Below are 20,248 nucleotides of genomic sequence, written 5' to 3' on the forward strand. Positions count from 1 at the left end.
TTTTTATTTTTTATTTTTGCAGAAAATGAACAAATGACGTGTAATGAGAATATTGGGACGTCATCCATTAATAATTTGTTGGCAAAGACAAGTCAAAGACATGTATTTGGTGTATTCCAAAATTCATATTGTACACCTTTAAGTGTTATTACTAATGGTAAGAATATTATAGTTTTCAACGTATAGTTCTACACATTACTTTACTATAGAGTCTAATATTTGTTTTATTATCAGATTATTCGTGTGTGCGAACGACAATAACGCCGACATCGAATGAACAAATGAGAAAGAGATTACCTTTAAGCAACATTTCAAGTATGTTGTATACACTAAACAATATTAATTTGAACATCAATATTATAAATGTTCTAACAGGTTTATTATTAAATTATTCCTTTAATTAAAGCAAATTCCTCTCAACTCCTGGCTGCCCGTGATACAGATGACACAACCCAGCGTCATGTTCGTGCATTTGACTTAAATTTGACACCGGATTTGAATTCAGATATAAATGGTAATATTAATGTTCAAATTCTTACTACAACATTTTACTTAAATTTGTTCTTCAAATTTTTTTGTAATATTAACGAAAACTATTATTCATTTCAATTAGGGACAGACAATAATTGTTGTATTACAAATGAGACTGAACAAAGCGTCAACACAACAATTTACGTCCAATCAATACAACATGGAAGGAATTTAATTTCAGAATTTGATGATGTTGTTGAACCACATGAACGAAACATTGATTCAAACTGTGGTGAGCTTGAATATTACATATAAATAAAACATTTGTGTACCACCAAACTTTAATTATCTATTATTTTTTTTTTTGCAGTGGATTATTCAGACTTTGGGGATCCGGAATTTATTTGTGAGCATTGTAATTCAATATTTTGGTACAACGAAAGGTCAAGCAATTCAAAATTAAATACCTCCCCGAAGTATTCGGCGTGTTGTGTAAATGGGAAAATAAAGCTGCCATTCATGATAAAGCCTCCCAAAAAGTTATACGATCTCTTTTTTGTTACAAGTGATAGGAACAAATGTTTCTTGCAAAATATAAGATCGTATAACAACATGTTTTGCTTCACATCAATGGGTGGTAAGATTGATAGATCACTTAACAATGGTGTTGCGCCACCTATATTTCGTATAAATGGCCAAAATTTTCATCGTATTGGAAGTTTATTACCAACAAATGGGGTTCAACCAAAGTTTGCGCAACTCTATATTCATGATACTGAACATGAAATAGAAAATCGTATCAACTCCGTTAGGTATAATATCTATCACTAAACTTCCATTTAATTTTCCATAAATAAAATATTATGACACTAAAATACTAATGTTTAATTGTTTTAGGGGTGAAAACGATAAATTTAACCTACATGTTGATGTGGTTAATGACATTAAGGATGTTTTAGATCATTATAATGTTTTGGTTAAGTCATTCCGTATGGCCAAGTCATTTATTGATTCTAATCCACAAGCTGAGATTAAGATGAGGCTAATTGGAAGAAGGAATACAGATGCAAGAACATATTCATTACCAACTGCATCAGAGGTTGCGGCTCTCATTGTCGGAGATTTAGACCCTACCATGGGTGAACGTGACATTCTGGTAGAGACTAGGACTGGAGTTCTCAAAAGAATAAGTGAATTAAATCCAGCATATTTACCATTGCAATATCCAATTTTATTCCCATATGGCGAGGATGGATTTAGGGAGGATATTCTTTTTTCATCAAATGTTAGTACCCAACATTTCTCAAGAAAAAGTGTTTCACAAAGGGAGTACTTCGCATTCCGTATCCATGAAAGGTTGGATGAAATCTCAACTTTATTTTATGCTAGGAGGTTATTCCAACAATTCTTAGTTGATGCGTACACGATGGTGGAATCTTCCAGACTTATTTACATAAGATCAAATCAAAAAGCTTTGAGATGTGAGGCATATAAAGGTCTTTCAGATGCCTTAACGCGAGGTGAAGTTGAACCTAGCTCCAAAGGGAAACGAATAATATTACCCTCAAGTTTTACTGGTGGAGCAAGGTACATGATACAAAACTATCAAGATGCCATGGCCATTTGTCGGTTTGTAGGTTATCCAAACCTATTCATTACATTTACATGTAATCCTAAATGGCCTGAGATTCAACGCTTTATGGAAAAAAGGAACTTGAAAGTGGAAGATCGTCCAGACATCGTATGTCGTGTGTTCAAAATGAAATTGGATGTTTTGATCAAAGACCTTAAAAAGGGAAAAATATTTGGTCACGTCAAAGCAGGTATGATATATATATATATATATATATATATATATATATATATATATATATATATATATAATTTATTGATATGACTAAATTGTGTGTTAAACTCTAATTAATAACATTTTGTGCAGTTGTATACACAATAGAGTTTCAAAAACGTGGATTGCCACATGCTCACATATTGCTATTTCTAGAAAGAAGAGAGGAATACTCCAACCCATCTTTCATGGACTCAATCATTTCAGCTGAAATTCCAGACAAACATAAAGACCTTGAATATTATAAAGCAGTTGAGGAATTTATGGTTCATGGACCATGTGGCCATGCCAAGAGGAATTCACCATGCATGGTAAACAACAAGTGTTCAAAGCATTTTCCAAAGAAATTCATTAATGAATCTCAATTTGACCAAGACGGATACCCGTTGTACCGAAGACGGGATGACAGTAGAACCATAAAGAAGAATGGGATAGACTTGGATAACCAGTATATTGTGCCACATAATCGGTATATACTTTTGAAGTACAAAGCTCACTGTAATGTTGAGTGGTGTAACCAGTCACGATCAATAAAATACCTATTCAAGTACGTCAACAAAGGTAATGACCGTGTAACTGCTGAGTTTTATAAGACTACCACCGATGATACCGGTAATGAAATTGTTGATGAGATTAACATGTACTATGATTGCCGGTACATTTCAGCCTGCGAGGCTACTTGGCGCTTATTTAGTTTTGAAGTGCAATACAGAACTCCACCTGTTGAGAGGTTAAGCTTTCACCTGCCTGATTGTCAATCAGTTGTTTTCCAAGATGATGATACCATTGACCGTGTTTTAAATAGAGAGACTGTTGGTCAAAGTATGTTTAATGGTTGGTTTATAGCAAACAAAAAATTCAATGAAGCGAAGATGCTAACTTACATTGAGATGCCTACCAAATTTGTTTGGAAAAAAGACATTCGTGAACGGCAGCCAAGAAAGAAGGGTTTCTCGGTGGGTCGTATCTTCTATGTCCCACCAACATCAGGTGAAATATATTATTTAAGGTGCTTATTAAACATAGTTCGTGGTCCTACAAGTTTTAAAGATATTAGGACACTGAACGGTGTTGAGTATATGACATTTCGAGATGCCTGTTATGCTCATGGTTTACTTGATGATGATAAAGAATACATTGATGCTATAAATGAAGCAAGTTATTGGTCAACTGCTCATTCAATGAGGAAGCTCTTTGTGGTTCTAATAACATCGAGCTCTATAATTAGACCGGAAAATGTTTGGAATGAGGTTTGGAAACATTTGTGTGAGGATGCTCAACATTATCAAAGAAGAATATTACAACAACCAGGTAAAATTTGAAAGTTACTATTGTAAATTTGTTACTAAATGTTAGTGTTGTATGATTTTTAAATTACCTTTTCATGTTAACAGACTTGGTCTTAACAGACGAAGAGAAGAAGAACTTTGGTTTGATTGAGTTGGAAAAACTTTTGGAAGTACAAAATAAGTCTTTAAAAGACTTTCCAACTATGCCTATTCCAAATATGGATAACTCTACAATGGTTCATAACAGATTGGTTTTTGAAGAGTTATCTTATGATTGTGATGCCTTAAAACAAGAAGCTGAAGAGTTGTCTTCTAAATTGACTGATGAACAAAGAGTTATATACGATACTGTTATGCAAGACATTTCATGTAATCTAGGTGGTTTGTTTTTTGTTTATGGGTATGGTGGGACTGGAAAAACATTTTTATGGAGAGCGTTGTCATCTACATTACGATCTAAAAGGCAAATTGTTTTAAATGTTGCGTCAAGTGGCATAGCTTCTTTGTTGTTACCAGGTGGACGAACTGCGCACTCAAGATTTGCAATACCAATTGCAATAAACGAAGACTCAACATGTAACATTAAACAAGGTAGTCATTTAGCTGAATTGTTGATAAAGACGAGTTTAATCATTTGGGATGAAGCGCCCATGATGCACAAACATTGCTTTGAAGCATTAGACCGAACTATGAGGGATTTGTTGCGATTTGTAGACCAAAATAGTTCGACAAAGACATTTGGTGGAAAAACAGTTGTATTGGGTGGTGACTTCCGTCAGATACTACCAGTAGTTCCTAAGGGTACAAGACAAGATATTGTATCTGCAACAATAAATTCATCGTATTTGTGGAACAGTTGCAAAGTTTTGAAGCTTACAAGAAACCTACGCCTACGCACTGTTCGGCATGGGGTTGATCTACAAAGATTAGAAGATTTTGCAAATTGGATTGCTAATATCGGTGATGGAAAGATAGGTGGACCAAATGATGGATATGCAGAAGTAGAAATCCCAACTAATATGCTTCTACCATCTGATGGAGACCATATTTCAACAATTGTGAAAAGCACATTTCCGATGTTTGCCACTGGGAATTCTAATCCAAATTTGCTGGAAGGACGTGCTATACTAGCACCAACACTAGATGTGGTTAACTCAGTAAATGAATATATGAATGCGTTGCATACTTCTGAAAGTAGAACATATTTTAGTTGTGACACAGTATGCAAAGCCGATGCAGATAATGGGATACTTGCAGATGTACACACCCCTGAATTCTTAAACGGAATTAGAGTTTCAGGTTTACCAAATCATTCATTGACTTTGAAAATTGGTTCACCGGTAATGTTGATGAGAAATATTGACCATAGTATTGGGTTGTGCAATGGTACCAGACTGATAATCACCAAGTTAGCAGACCGTATTATTGAAGCAGAGATAATGACTGGTGCTAACAAAGGAAATAAAGTTTTGATTCCCCGAATGTCCATGTCCCCATCCGATCCAAGGTTGCCATTCAAGTTTCAACGAAAACAATTTCCGTTGATGTTATCATATGCAATGACCATTAATAAAAGTCAGGGTCAAACATTGTCACATGTAGGATTGTTACTAAAGAAATCTGTGTTTGTACATGGTCAGTTGTACGTCGCTGCATCTCGGATTAACAATCCAAATGGTCTAAAAATATTAATTGCCAATGACTCAAGTGGAACTTTTACATCAACCACTAATGTTGTATATCATGAAATTTTTAATAATTTGTAATTTTGATTAATTTAATTTTATTCATAATATAAGTTGTATTTCAATATTTATTGTGAGATAAATATTTATGTTTATTTTTTTTAGGTGTTATGTAAATATTAAATTCATTTTTAATTAATTCACATAATTATACAATAAATTTAACAATATATATCCCGTGCATCGCACGGGTACTATACTAGTAGAAAAATAAAACAAAATACCATGTTTGACCAGTCATCAACTTTGGTACATTTTTTCCCATTTGTGTCTACCTTCACAGATCTTCCCATTTTTATATCCCATACAAAGCTCCCCAAACATAATATTGCAAGGATATGGTTAGCCTTAAACATACCATAAGGCTAATTACATTGCTATTCTATTTCGGACAAGTTAGTTGTAAATAAACCTATACTATACTCATGGTTGCAGTAGACGTTAGTCGAACGGTAGACTAGCGCCTAAGCGGTCTAGGCGGGTGACCTATAAAAACAAAAGAATAATGCATGTGTGCGGATGTATGTTATATATATATATATATATATATATATATATATATATATATATATATATATATATATTATATCTTTCTTCTCTTATTTATATAAATAAATAAATTTAAATATATATAAATATAATTAAAAAATTAACAAGGCCGACTCGCTCGAGTTAACTCGGCTAACTCTGCCGAGTTAGGCGAGTTAACTCGGCCGAGTTAGTCGCTAGGCTGAGGCCTAGGGAGTAATTCGCCTCGGTTTAGGGGCGCCTAGGGTAGGGATTTTTGCATAAATGACGGATTCGTCAATTTTCGGTGAATTTGTTTGAGTTAATTAAGTTGTTAAAGTTAGTGTTTGGTAAATAATTGAATAGGGTTTAAAATTTTTCAAATAGTAGTTTTTGAGTTAGAAATTTTATTTATTTAATTAAAAAATTGTTACTATCCATTTATATTACAATAATTTATGTTAATATTAAATAAATAAATAAATAATTATATATATATATATATATATATATAAATTGTGAAATCTAAAAATTATTTAGTCCATATGTTCAATTTCATTGAATTGTAAATGCATAAGTTTCTGTAAGTTATGAACTATTTCAACAACAACAACAACAAATTTTAAAATTAGTTATTAAAACATTTACATCTAAATACATAAGAAGGGTTAAATCAATAAAACAATATATTCATGTCTAAAATAATAAACGATACAATTAATACTCTCTTAGTTAAAACAACTAACTCAATATGTTATTCATTAATTACCAAACACAATTAATATATCAATTATGTTAGTGAATGAATTCATAAATAAGAGGTAATCATTAATAATTTTTTTTAAAATTATGCTTGTGAATTAATTCATAAATAAGAGATAATCATTAATAATTTGTTTGGATGATAAGAAAAACACACTCTCACTGTTCAAATGTGTACACTTGATAAATCTTGATTCTATATAATAGCTTACAAATCACATATAAAAATAAATTGTACTTAAAAAATTTTGTGCGCGACAGACTCAATAAAAAATGTGTTGACAAAAATTACTCATAATATTTTGATACAAGAATTATACTTCACTCACTTGATCTATCAATAAAAATTAAACTTATGACATTTTCGCAATCTAGGATAAGGATAAGAATTAGTTCTACACTCCTACTCGATGACTACCTTTTTAAAAAATCATTAATAAATTTTAGAGTCATTTTTATTTTTGGTCTTATTGTTATTGGGACATTGTCAATTTTAGTCCACTTCATTAATTTTTGCTACATTACGGCCAGTCTTATTTAGTCCTTACCACTTTTAGTCCACCGTTAAAATTTTCGTCAAATGACCGTCCTAAACAGGGGTATTTTTGGTCTTTTCATGCTTTGGTCATCTCTTTAACCCTTTGCAGTGGTTTTTCTTACACATTTTCATCCAATGAAGAGGTCCAGCGAAAGCCACGTGAGCCACATTACAAAGGCATGACTTTCGCCGGACCTCTTAATTGGATGAAAATGTGTAAGGAAAACTACTGGAAAGGGTTAAGGAGATGATCAAAGCATGAAAAGATCAAAATACTCCTGTTTTGGACAATTATTTGACAAAAATTTTAATGATGTACTAAAAGTGACAAGAAGTAAATAAGACTGGACGCAATGCGATAAAAATTAATAAAGTGGACTAAAATTGACAATGTCCCTAATAACACTAGGACCAAAAATGGAAATGAGCTCTAAATTTTACACTTTGAAAACATTTTTCAGTATTATGAGGGGCTGACCCACCCTACCCCTGCCCCAGGATCAGCAGAAGAAGACGAAGAAGAGCTAACTAGCTAGCTCATGCGGCCGAAGGAAATGAGACTCGCCGTCGGAGTCGGATCTCGGCGACGGCGGTTGGCCATGCACCACTTCCTCCTCGCCACTGCTATTTTTACATTCCTCGGCTTGTTAATCCTCACCTTAAGGTCCGTCGATCCATCCACCGACTTACCGGTCAATGCCGCCGCCGCCACCGACATCGATGAAGCCCAGGCAGAGGAAGGAACACCGGGGCTAAAAAAAACATGCGCGACGGTTCAAGAGATGGGGGAGGTCTTTAGCAGAGGGATTCGCGAGGAAGGCCTCAGAGTCAGGAAAATCATCCATGACCACTTCGCCATAAATGGTATGTCGAGCCGGGATTCATTTAATTTCATTTATTTTGGCAATTAAGTTCCAAAATCTAATTGCAGTAGATAGATAGATAGATTTTGGTATGGATTATGCAATTTGAGAAGTCGGATGTATAAATTGCGCAACTAATAGCGACCTAATTTGAAAACCTTAGGTGCTGCGAGAGTGAGAGAACTTGCGCCGGAAGAGTTCTGCAGACATGGTTTTGTATTGGGCAAAGCGTCAGAAGCAGGGTTTGGGAACGAAATGTACAAGATCTTAACTGGAGCTGCTCTTAGCGTCATGTTGAACCGCTCCCTGATAATTGGCCAAACGAGGCATATCGGTTCTCTCTCAATCCTTTCGATCTGTTTCTACTTGCATTGTTATTTTCTTGAGTTAATACCTAATTTAGTCCTCTAATTTTTCTAGGTTTAGTCCTAAGCTACATTTTGTGCTTAATTATGTCGTCCACTTTGATGGTTTTTAATCAATTGAATCATTTGTTGAGATAGCTTGGTAATTTCACCTCTATTAATACCCAAGTTAGTCATAGACTATTGTAGTTTTACCTAATTTAGTCCCCGACTATAATGATTTTTCTCGATTTAGTCATTGATTCTAACAGCCAATGGCTCAATTGGGTAAAACCATCAAAGTCAATGACCTAATTAATTACAAAAAGTTATTTAGGACTAAATTGAGAAAAACCACTATAGTCATGACTAAATTGGGTATTAACTCTTACGGAGTATTTTCTATTTGTTCCTCAACTTTCCTTTCCTTTCCTTTCTCTGATATTAAGTTCTGGCTAAGTTCTAATGCGCCCCTGTGATTATTAGATAAGCTCCTTTCAGGAGAGTAATGAAACTATAAACCCAACATTGGAATCCAGCTACACTAGTAACAGAACCTCTATAATCGGTGTATTATAGTAACATGACTAGATATTTACAGTTTTATTTTTGTGTTTGCAACTTCAGGGGCAAGTACCCTTTTGGACAATTCATTTCTTACTCCAATGTTACCTTCACATTGAATGAAATCAAGCATCTGTGGCGACGGAATGGTTGTTTGACAAAATACCAACGGCATCTTGTGATGAGAATAGACGATTTCCAGAAGCCTGCACGAAGCAATGTTCTCTGTAGCAATTGGAAGGAATGGGAACAACCTATTATATGGTAATATTCACATCTAATTTCTCGTCCACCTTCCAACAAAAGTATAACAAGATGAGAGAAACAACATATGCGAACTAACTAGGGCACTGCGTAATTCACCCAACAACCTAGATTTCTCACAAATTTAATGAAAAGAGGTTTACTACTTGAAGACCTGTTGAGAACCTTTCCTCAAGAACCCACAGGGTTCTTCTACCAAGAATTCACCAAAGATTGGGAATCTAAGGATAGTGATGGCTTCCATGAGAATCAAGTTTTGATATATCTTAAAAACTCATGATTAATCTCACACACAAGTGGAATAATTTAGCTAAAGGCTAAAATTTTATTCAAGAAAAATATTTGATAGGCATTCCCAAATTTTCTTACTATTGCTAGGATTAGCTACTTCCTTCTTTAAAACTAGAAAGAATAAAATAAATAATTAAATGACTCAATCTTTGTTTTCTTGGATGCAATTAAATAATTCTTGACTTTGCTTCATTGTGCTTTGATATAGAATTAGTGTTTTCAGCCATGTTCTTGATCCATGTAGTTTGAATAAATAGGTGTCCTGCATTTTCTTCACTCTTGATTGATCTTGTCATTCATGTAGCTTGAATAAATATAAATGAAATCGTTGTATGAATTTTCATTTGACTTCATCTGCATCAGGTTTCAGAACACAACAGATGCTGTTGCTGCTCAGTTTTTCTTAAAGAATATACACAATGAGATGAGGATGGCTGCCTCTGATCTATTTGGGAAACCAGAGGATCTTCATTATCGACCAAATGTATTTGGTGAATTAATGAGATTTCTCATATCTCCCTCAGCAATTGTGGAACAGGCAGTGAATTCAGTCCTTAAAGGCAGTCCCGACCCCGATATAGCCCTTCACATGCGGATGCTAATGAACAGGTAGAGTAGTATAATCATTTGTTAATTTGTGGCCAGTTTAGTGGCAGGATTTATTTAAATTTGAATGTTAGAAAGAATTCCTTGCATCTGTTATTAGTGGCCTACTTCAGCAGATGACTTTTATTACTATTATTATTATTATTATTATTATTATTATTATTATTATTTATTATTCTTATTATTATTATTATTTGTTCCGATTTTCGGCAAGTAATGTTGCCAGGACATGCGGGCTGGTCCTTTACTGGGAATAAGGGAACATATTTGATACACAGTGAAGATGGTTTGTATTGAATATATACGTTATGTGCTGGTTTTATCATTCTTGTTTTACTAGAGTATGATAAAGTTTTATCTACAATGATTACTAGTTGCTTAGTAGATTGATTTTATGTGGGCACTTGTATGCTTATTTAGGTCTTTGAGAGCAGTTCAGGCAGCACTGGAGTGCACAAGAAAAGCTGCTGATAATCTTAAGCTGCTATCGAGACCCAGAGTCGTTATAGTTTCAGATACACCTTCTCTGGTGAAAGAAATTGCTCCGGACTTGAATGAGTTTGCGGAGGCAAGTTATTTTACCCTGATAGTCGTAAATCTCAAGTTGACTTTAGTATCATACTTTGTCTTCATAATGGAACTATGATTGCTGAAGTATTTTATTGGTTGTTGCTAGGTTCTTCACTTCGACTACGAACATTTTGAAGGAAACTTATCTGCTGGCAGCAGAGACTTTGGTAATAGTTTAAACTTTAGAACAACAGATTGGGGTCCAGCACCCAGGTGGGTTGCCTTCATAGATTTCTTTCTTGCTTCACGGGCAAAATATGCGGTTGTATCTGGGGCTCACAGGCGTGTTGGGACTACCTATGCTCAGCTGATTGCAGCACTTGCGGCAACTAATAGCATTGGTAACTCAAATCAGTTTCTGTGAAATTATTTTCACTGTGTTGGTTTTGTTATTTATTTGGTCTTGCTTTTTGTTAGATGATACTTCCGATGCAGCTTCAAGCTTCTCCTACCTAAGTAGCTTTCAAAGTAGCTTGCTCTCAGATGGATTGAAGAACCAGATTGGATGGGGACATGTATGGAACAGATTTGCAGGTCCATTGAGCTGCCGTAACCAATCGAACCAATGTGCCCACACTCCAATTCTTCCTCCAGCTTGGTGGGATGGTCTATGGCAGTCACCAATTCCGCGGGATATCCACAAGATGGAAGCATTTGGCATCGAGCTATCTGGTTTTGGGACGTTTGATGAACAACACCTACTTGCCTTCTGCAAGTCCAGGAAAAACTCCGTGGTAACAGTAACACTAATATAGATTTTTTATCTCCATTCTTTTCCACTCATCTTCCCAGGTATCTCTTCATCTTGTTTGCCCCCAAGGTAAATGGCTTTTTTTTTTTGGTTGTATTTTCTATAAAATCATTTCAAAATCCCATATATTTATTGAAATAAAAACAAGTTTTTGGCTGAGAAAGAATACTTGCAGTTCCTTGTCATACTGTCATGTCGTATCAACATATTTAAAATTCATCATTATATTTTCTACATCTATACAATTTTTTTTGAATACTACTATTACAATGCATAACTGTTCATAACTACTTTCTCAACCTATTGAAGCACAAGAGTTAGAATCGCCTCCACTGGGGCTCGAACTCACCCCCTCCCATATAAAGGGAAGGGTTTGATGCCACTGGACCACATCTATACAATTTTAGTTCACCCTCAATAACAATAACAAGAATACTTGCATTTCCTTGTCTATTTTCTTTGGTGATCGATAATTTAACAAAACTAAGTCTTATTAGGCTATACCAGAATTGTATACAAAGAGTCAAGAGCGACTTCGTGCCACTAAATTACAAGGTCATTGGCACAAAAAATCTAGTGTGGACTATGCCAAATTGCACTTCACTGCATTTTAAGGTTGAAGGATGCCTTATAGAAAATGCTCAGGCACATGCATTGCCAAACAATAAGGGTGATCAATATGTGCAATCATAAAATAAATATAATTTAGTATTCTTGTGAGTACTAGTGTTAGGCATTTAGGCATTTAGGGATATGTAGGTCAATTAAGATACATTTTATGATTTTTCTTGTATCTTTTTTCTTCTTGAGTTAGTACTATATAGTTATTTATAAATAGAAAAATTACAATATAATTTCTATCCCGTGTAACAATTTCAAACAAAGGAAACTTAACTTCCATGGTTGCCCATAAATGAGCTAAGCTCTTGTGAATTAATAAAGAATCCACATACTAATCAAATAAAGAGTATAATCCATATTATAAAGTGATTTTTGTAGGGAGGTAACATTACTCTTTTAATTATTTGTTTGGGGTTAGACTTGCTCTTTTGATTAAAATGTTAATATACATCTATGTGATAAAGAAAACTTCAAAACATATCCAATTAAGTTCAAATTTTTCTAATTTATCACTAATGCCGCTAAGTCATCTAGGCAAAATTAATAACTAAAGCACTCAAATTGGCTACAAAATTTATAAACAACAAGCAAATTAGTAAGAAATGTAAGGAAAAATGTAAGCAAATATCACATATGTCATGTGCCATTTTAGAAAATTTATCAAGACAAAAGAACTATTTACGCCTATTTATACCTGTAATAAGTCAGAAAAATAATCAGATTACATGAAAATGAGATGAGAGAACGAAGAAATAAACAAATAAAATTTAAAAATATTACTAGTTAAATTAGAAGAGACTTATGGAGAATATTAAAGGATATTAATCTATATAATTAGTGGAATCAACCATGCAATTAACAACATTTAAGAGTAGTAATGATAATTTAGAATATATGCAATAACTTGAATGCAAAGAATATCTTTTTACAGTTATATAGAACATTCCTCATGTTTAAAAAAAATAAAAAATAAATTTAAGAATATTTAAGTGTAGGTCACAAAACGCAATGAAAATATCTTGACAACTAAAGAAAAGTTAGCGAAGTATATATTACTTTTCAACATTTGAAAAAAAAAAAGTGACGCTAAGAAAAGCAAGCAAAGCCGTAACAAGTACAGAGACGTTGTAGGAACTCTTGAAAAGACAGTACATTCAACAAAACAATTAAAGATCAAGCAAGGCAACGCCATGGATCTCACAGCATAAATATTTGAAATTATCGATCTCCTCAATGGATAATTCCTTTCTAAGGGTAATGCTAGAATGCTATATACTCTTTTATTTCCTACTTCATTATTTCTCTCATGACGTCATATTATTGATTTTTTTTTCCTGGAGTAGTATTGACTCTGTTACAATGTGGTATCTGTTCATAATTATTCTCTCAAACTTACTGAAGCACAAAGAGTCAGCATTACCTCTACTGAGCCTCGAAACCACCCCTTTCATATACGGTGCAACCGAATGACACTAGGCCACAAGACCACAAGTCATATTATTGATTTGATTATTAACTAAATTTCTTTTTTAGTTAATGGTGTGATCAATCAATGCATAAACACCTAATGAAATGAAACTACATCAAGGAAGGTAAATCTCTGAGTTTCGCAATCCATCCGCGGGTCATGTCTTAATTTTTTTTAAAACAAGGGTCGTATTTTTTGAAGAAAAAAAAACAAGGGTCGTAAAATGTAACTGAGCAGTTGGGTTCATACACATTCTGTGGGAAAATCACAGCCACGTCGTCTAGCGACGGCTGCAGGAATAGGGCTCCGAGAGATCCTCGCCCAATAATTACTGGCACACCTAAATCCAAGCTTCATATTATTGAATTGAATTGGAAGCTTTGATGATTTTGGGTAGCGTAGCATTGATCTTTTGTTTTTCATTTGTGATTTCATGCTAGCAGAAGTTGTTGTTGCTGAAATATGAAGGTGAATGACATAGCTAGGGTGGTAAATGGGTTGTCTTTGGTGGCCAAAGAGGCTGCCCGCCGGCAACCGCTCAGTGACGGTACGGATTTGCAATTCCTAATCAAGACCGCCATTCTATCCGCCACCGATCTAACCGGCCTCACCAAAGGCAGCTTTCGGCGTTTCCAAGATGTTCATCCTAATTCCAAAACTAATTCTAATGCTATTAAACAAAGCGTCGTGCACTTCGAGGATTCTTCACCTCAACCAGATCAGAACCGGTGTTCTCCTGATTGTAATGATATTATTGCCCAGGATTCGGAGGTTTCTGTGTCTCCGCCTCTAGAAGCAGCTGCCACATCCACCGACGCCGATCCTTGTTTGTCATCTCAGAAGGATGAACCCTCTACTCAACGAGATTTCGCCGCTGGTGGAGCTGCGTCTCAAGGAGCAGTGATCAAGAGGCAACAAAGGAAACCTAGGGAGAGGAGGGTGCCTTCTACTCCTTTTTCTAGGGCGCTTGGGTGAGACTCCTCCTGTTCTGTACACCATTACCCAGTGAATGGAGAATTGGGAGAGTTTGCCCTCACGGGCTTAGTTAACTATTTAGTAGAGAGTATTTGTCAGAAGAGACCAAGGTTCGAAATGGGGCAGTTTGGAAATTATGCTCAAAATGGGCAGATTTCTTTGTGCCTACTGGCATGTATAGTTACGGAGTTACTATGATTTATATATTCCTCCTGCTCGGTCGGGCCAGTGTGTGGGGCCTTTTGGGGCGGAGATTCAACATTTGGGATTGGGAGACAGGTGTGGGGCCTTTGGATTGGGGATTCAACATTTGGGAGAAGAGTTGGGAGAGTTTCCTCTTAATTAGTATTCAACTATAGTTCGATTCTCTAGATTAGTTGAAGTCCAATGTGGCCACCTAATATGATAGTATGATACCGAAGTTCAATAAAAGTAAACTGAGTGACATCCCTTCAAAGAGCATTTTCTTTCTGTTATGAGACTTTGAGTTTTAAGCTTCTGAATGCACATTACTTGTTTTCAATTGAATTGTCTTATATCTTGATCTTCTTTCTGTTTCCTTTGAAGGTTTGCAGGCCTTGGGGCTGGACTTGCATGGGGAACCCTTCAAGAGTCCGCAAAGAGAATTGTCTTTGGTTCCCCAAATGCACAGGACAATCAAAATGTTCTTTCTCCTTACCTATCCGAGAAAAATGCAGAGCGTTTGGCTCTTGCATTGTGCCGAATGCGTGGAGCAGCTCTTAAACTGGGGCAGATGTTGAGCATTCAAGATGAATCTTTTATACCTGCTCCGGTAAATATTCCAGTTCATGTTATGGGATAACCATGAGAACTTATATTGTAGTATGTATGGGAAATTGTGTGTATCTAGGATACAACTAAGGGAATTTCTGTTAGATGCAAAATCTATTCAGGCAACAAGTACTCCCTGTGTCATGCATATATTTGCTTCAAAAGACCAAATGATCCCGATGCTGTTATTGAGATGGGTACTTGGAGTTCAAGAGTGGCATTTATTTCTTAAACTGCTAGGCACAATTCAAATGCAGAAGGGATGAAAATGTTACAGGGAAAACGGAGATGATTTTTCAGATTATTCTTTGTGGAAAAGAGGTGGCTGAGAAATGGATTCTAATAATGAATCAACTGCATAATTATGAATTATGAGTTCATATTAGCTTGAGTTCAAGTATTGGAATTTGTTTCATCCCCTATTAAAACAAATGGTGCTGAATACTGTGCAAGACTTCAAAGGGAAATCACTTGTTCAATATATCTTAAGTGAAAGATCCTTTTGATTCTATTTTCCCCTTTCTCTGGAAGGAATTTGACATGATGTATTGCTTGAGAAACCGATATGCAACTGATTTAATGCTATAGAGTTATATTGCTAGATTGAGAGGAGCAGTAGAAAATAATCATTTACTGGCCCTTTCCTTTTGAAGTAGCATCAATTTTTTGCTGGAATTAAGCTTTTTTGCTGAACGCTGTTATTGCCTTGGTGATGTTATTACAGTACAATAATGGAATTTCTTGTGTGATGGCAGATCTTGGCTGCTTTGGAAATTGTTCGTCAGGGTGCAGATGTGATGCCAAGGAGCCAACTAAATCAAGTTCTGGACACTGAATTAGGCACTGATTGGTCATCTAAGCTGAAAAGTTTTGATTATGAACCATTGGCAGCAGCAAGTATCGGACAGGTTGCTTAGCCCATCTCTGAAACTCCTTTTAAAGCTATATTCCTCTTTTTGATTCAATTCCAGTATTCCACAATACTAGTACTTAGAAAGCTATTGTACTGGCTACACTTAGGCATGACCTTTTTCTAGTCTTAGATTGCAGTAGTCTGTAGTTGATTTGCTAGAATCTTCCATTTTCTAGCTACACCCATTTGATCAGGGCGGATATGTCTGGTAAATATACGAATGCCTCAACCCTCTTAATTCAATATTATTTTGTCATTTGGGATAATCCCATTAAATGAGTTCCCAAAATTGTTTATGGTTGCCCAAAGGCCAAAGCTAAAACCACTTGGAAAATTCCTTCTACTGTTGAGGTATTGAAGATTGCAAAGGTATCTTTATATTCATTCTCTTACACAAATTTCAGGTACACAAGGCTGTCACAAAGGACGGTATGCAGGTTGCAATGAAAATACAATACCCTGGTGTTGGTGACAGCATTGAAAGTGATATTGAAAATGTAAAACTTCTTTTATCGTATACTAATCTTATCCCAGAGAAGTTGTACCTTGACAATGCTATGAAGGTAACCAACATTTCTAATTCATGGAACTTTCATCTTTGACACTTGGAATTCTTAGATTCTTGTCATTCTTCAGATCAGTTGTGTTCTTGAAAACCATAACTTTTCTGTGCTTGAACCTTCACAAGGTCGCAAAGGAGGAACTCTCTCGTGAATGTGACTATGAGCTGGAAGCCAAAAATCAGAAAATATTTCGTGATCTTCTACGTGGAGAAATTGGCTACTATGTTCCAGCTGTGATAGATGAGTTGTCAGGCAAAAGAGTATTAACTTCAGAGCTTGTCCCAGGTAATTGCATATTGATTCATGGTTACTCTTCTTGTTAGTTGATAATGAGATTCATGGCATTGAGATAAAACAAGTTAAAGAAGTACTATATATATATATAGGGAAGGGTTCAGATGCTAGTATATCTTCCCGTGTGGTTGCGCGGTTATGCACCTTAAGTATTAAAACGGCGCACCTTAGGTACACAAACCACGCACCTTAAGCTAAGAACACAAACTACACACCTAAAGTTTTTAAATGGTGCACCTTCAGTTGAGTACACGAACTGCGCACCTTAAGCACACAAACAAAGCACCTTAAGTACATAGACCACGCACCTTAAGCTAAGAACACAAACCACACACCTAAAGTTTTTAAATGGTGCACCTTCAGTACACAAACTATGCACCTTAAGCACACAAACAAAGCACTTTAAGAACACAAACCACGCACCTAAAGTTTTAAAATGGCGCACCTTAAGTTTCAACACTGACGCACCTTAAACATACAAATCACGCACCTTAAGAAAGAAAACAGTGCACCTTAAGAAGGAAAACCACGCACCTAAAGTTTTAGGTTGATGCACCTTAAGTTTCAACACTGACGCAGCTTAAGCACACAAACCACACACCTTAAGTAGGAAAATTACGCACTTTAAGAAGGAAAATCACGCACCTAAAGCAACCGCACCGTAAAAGGCCAACCGCACAAGAACCCATATATATATATATATAAACATATTCAACATACATCAATTCACCAACTAGATAACACACAATAAATAAATATCCATCAAAAAGTAGAATACTATCCAAGATGCGAAATCTTTTCAGTTTGGTTCTTTTGGAGTTTGGAGTATGACAATATGTTTTTCTTCTCTTCTCTCTTCTCAGCGCAAGTCGTAAGTGTTGTCAACGGTCATATCTTCTTTTTTTTTTTTAATTTTAATAATAAAAAAAAAAAAGTGGGTTGGGTTTACGGGTTTGGCTGCCGGGTCGGCGTCCATGGCGTCGACTGGGACGCCGGAGCCTGCCTCGCCATTTTTAGGCGAGGTGTGAGGCCTCCAGGCATCTTGTCTCCACCAATAGGACGCCTAGGCGAAGCCATGATAAGCCTGAAACTAAGTCCTATTTAGTAGGATTCCTTGGTCTTAGATTTGATATCAGTCTGGGCGTCTGGCAGAATGCTTTTAATATTCCTGAGGTGGTTTCATTTACTTTTGCTGTAGGAATTCCAATTGATAAGGTAGCATTGCTTGACCAAGAAACTCGCAACCATGTTGGAAAAAAATTGCTTGAACTCACTTTGAAAGAGCTGTTCATCTTTCGTTTCATGCAGGCAAGTTTTCCTTTGGGTATATACTGTCCAATTGGTCAACCTTTCTCCTTCATGTCTCAAAGTAAAATACATCTCTGTTTGATTAGTTCTAGCTCTATATTGAGCAATAAACCCTGTGTATTTATACCCTCGTCCAATAGGCTTCAACTTAAGAAGTCAGGTGTCAGACCACACTATGGTGGACTGGTGGTATTTTTCACTCGAGTTAAGTTCTTTCTTGTCCTTGTGTGCTCACCTGTGTTTCTTATTGGAATAACTTGAAGCAGACAGATCCCAACTGGAGCAATTTTCTTTATGATGAACCATCAAAATCAATCAATCTCATAGACTTTGGAGCAGCTCGGGACTACCCTAAACATTTTGTTGATGATTATTTAAGAATGGTAAGATTGCCTTTATTTCGTCAGAAGTGTTCCTGTGTCTCAATCTATGATTTATTTCTATACTTCCCTCATATAATCAAGCATAAAAGTTGCAAATATTTCTTGCTATTTGCTTGTTTTCCTTTTGTTTTATTGGGGTGTTTTCTTAGGTTATAATTTGTCTGCACCAATATTAGACTACAATTTGAATTGAGTGAGATTTAGACAACATTGTGTAGACAATATGTACTGAGAGAGACTCGTGTTTCAACGAATCAGGTTCTTGCTTGTGCAAACAGTGACCGTGAAGCTGTGATTGAGATGTCGAAGAGGCTTGGGTTTCTGACAGGGGAAGAGTCGGATGTAATGATAGATACACACGTGCAGGCTGGTTTTGTTGTAGGATTGCCATTTTCAAAGATGGGAGGCTATGATTTTCGATCTAACAATATAATACAAAGCATTTCAAATCTCGGGGCTACTATGCTGAGGCACAGGCTAACACCTCCCCCGGAGGAAGCATATAGTCTCCACCGAAAGCTATCGGGCGCTTTCCTTGCTTGCATCAAGCTTGGTGCTGTTGTACCTTGTCGGGAACTTTTGCTTCAAGTACATGAGAACTATCGCTTTGGTGAAGAAGGTGATGATGGCAGTAGTAGTGAAGTTTTGTCAAGTGGTTCAGCTTTGTGTTGAGAATTCTCTTGTTTCATTCTTCTCAACAAATAATTTTGATTCACATCTGTATTCTTTTTAAGTGGAATGTACTCAATGTAGTACAAATTGCGATAGTCTAAGTGAAATTTAGGGTGTGTTTAGTTCATAGAGTTAGACACAAAGGATGAGTATGAAAGGCATACATATTGTTTGATGACAAAATTTCATTTTAGTCTCTTAACTATTGTATGTGTATCAAATTTGGTCATTGATTATTAATATTTACAAATTAAGTGCATAATTATGTAATTTGTATCACATTTGGACTTTGAGTATTAATATTTCTTGCTAGGCCGCAACATCTCTAAATGACCCTTACACCAATCAATCCTGCGTTGGAAATCTTTATTATATGTTCGGCCCCATTTCCAAACATCATGGCTGCAAGACTCAATCCTGGTTAGAGTATCTCTGCCCATTGTTGTCGACCAACTATGCGACACAATCTCCCGGCATTTGTCTTCACGTAGCCACATATTGTCAAAACAGAACTGAGTCTTTTTATTAGCCCGCTGCACCACAATCGGAGTGAGAATCAATGGCAAGTGATCACTATAAGGACATAACAATGAGCTCGCTTTAGCGCCTTCGGACAAAGATAGCCAACTATCAGTAGTAAGAATATAGCCTAATTTTTCCTCAACCATATTGCTTGTTCCTCGAGAGCGCTCCCACGTAAATTGATTCCCACTTGAGCAAATGTTTTGTTCCTTTTAAGTTTTTCCCTTCATTTCTTAACTTATTATTTGATACAATCAAAATACACACAAATTTTCTATTTGAAAAAATAAAGGACATTGTAGTATAGAGTATAGTATTGTTAAATT

At 35.7% G+C, this 20,248-nt stretch overlaps 3 protein-coding genes across 3 annotated transcripts; all 3 read left to right on the forward strand.

Moving 5' to 3' along the window:
* The first annotated feature begins 1,101 nt into the window (after positions 1 to 1,101).
* On the forward strand, positions 1,102 to 5,372 carry LOC115998923. Its single transcript, XM_031238592.1, has 4 exons — positions 1,102 to 1,283; positions 1,369 to 2,294; positions 2,411 to 3,628; positions 3,712 to 5,372. The coding sequence occupies exons 1-4, from the start codon at positions 1,102 to 1,104 to the stop codon at positions 5,370 to 5,372; spliced, it is 3,987 nt and encodes a 1,328-aa protein (XP_031094452.1).
* Positions 5,373 to 7,641: 2,269 nt separating this feature from the next.
* On the forward strand, positions 7,642 to 11,614 carry LOC115998444. Its single transcript, XM_031238024.1, has 7 exons — positions 7,642 to 8,022; positions 8,185 to 8,347; positions 8,993 to 9,193; positions 9,848 to 10,093; positions 10,511 to 10,658; positions 10,767 to 11,001; positions 11,078 to 11,614. Exons 1-7 carry the CDS (start codon positions 7,698 to 7,700, stop codon positions 11,413 to 11,415), a joined length of 1,656 nt encoding a protein of 551 aa, XP_031093884.1. The 5' UTR covers positions 7,642 to 7,697; the 3' UTR covers positions 11,416 to 11,614.
* A 2,082-nt stretch (positions 11,615 to 13,696) lies between these two features.
* On the forward strand, positions 13,697 to 19,670 carry LOC115999983 (protein ABC transporter 1, mitochondrial). The gene is made up of 8 exons (XM_031239968.1): positions 13,697 to 14,471; positions 15,043 to 15,268; positions 16,023 to 16,175; positions 16,585 to 16,743; positions 16,869 to 17,028; positions 18,236 to 18,345; positions 18,612 to 18,728; positions 18,987 to 19,670. The coding sequence occupies exons 1-8, from the start codon at positions 13,963 to 13,965 to the stop codon at positions 19,398 to 19,400; spliced, it is 1,848 nt and encodes a 615-aa protein (XP_031095828.1). The 5' UTR covers positions 13,697 to 13,962; the 3' UTR covers positions 19,401 to 19,670.
* The last annotated feature ends 578 nt before the right edge of the window (positions 19,671 to 20,248 follow it).

Source organism: Ipomoea triloba, chromosome 12 (assembly GCF_003576645.1).
Source record: "Ipomoea triloba cultivar NCNSP0323 chromosome 12, ASM357664v1".
Lineage (NCBI taxonomy): Eukaryota > Viridiplantae > Streptophyta > Magnoliopsida > Solanales > Convolvulaceae > Ipomoea > Ipomoea triloba.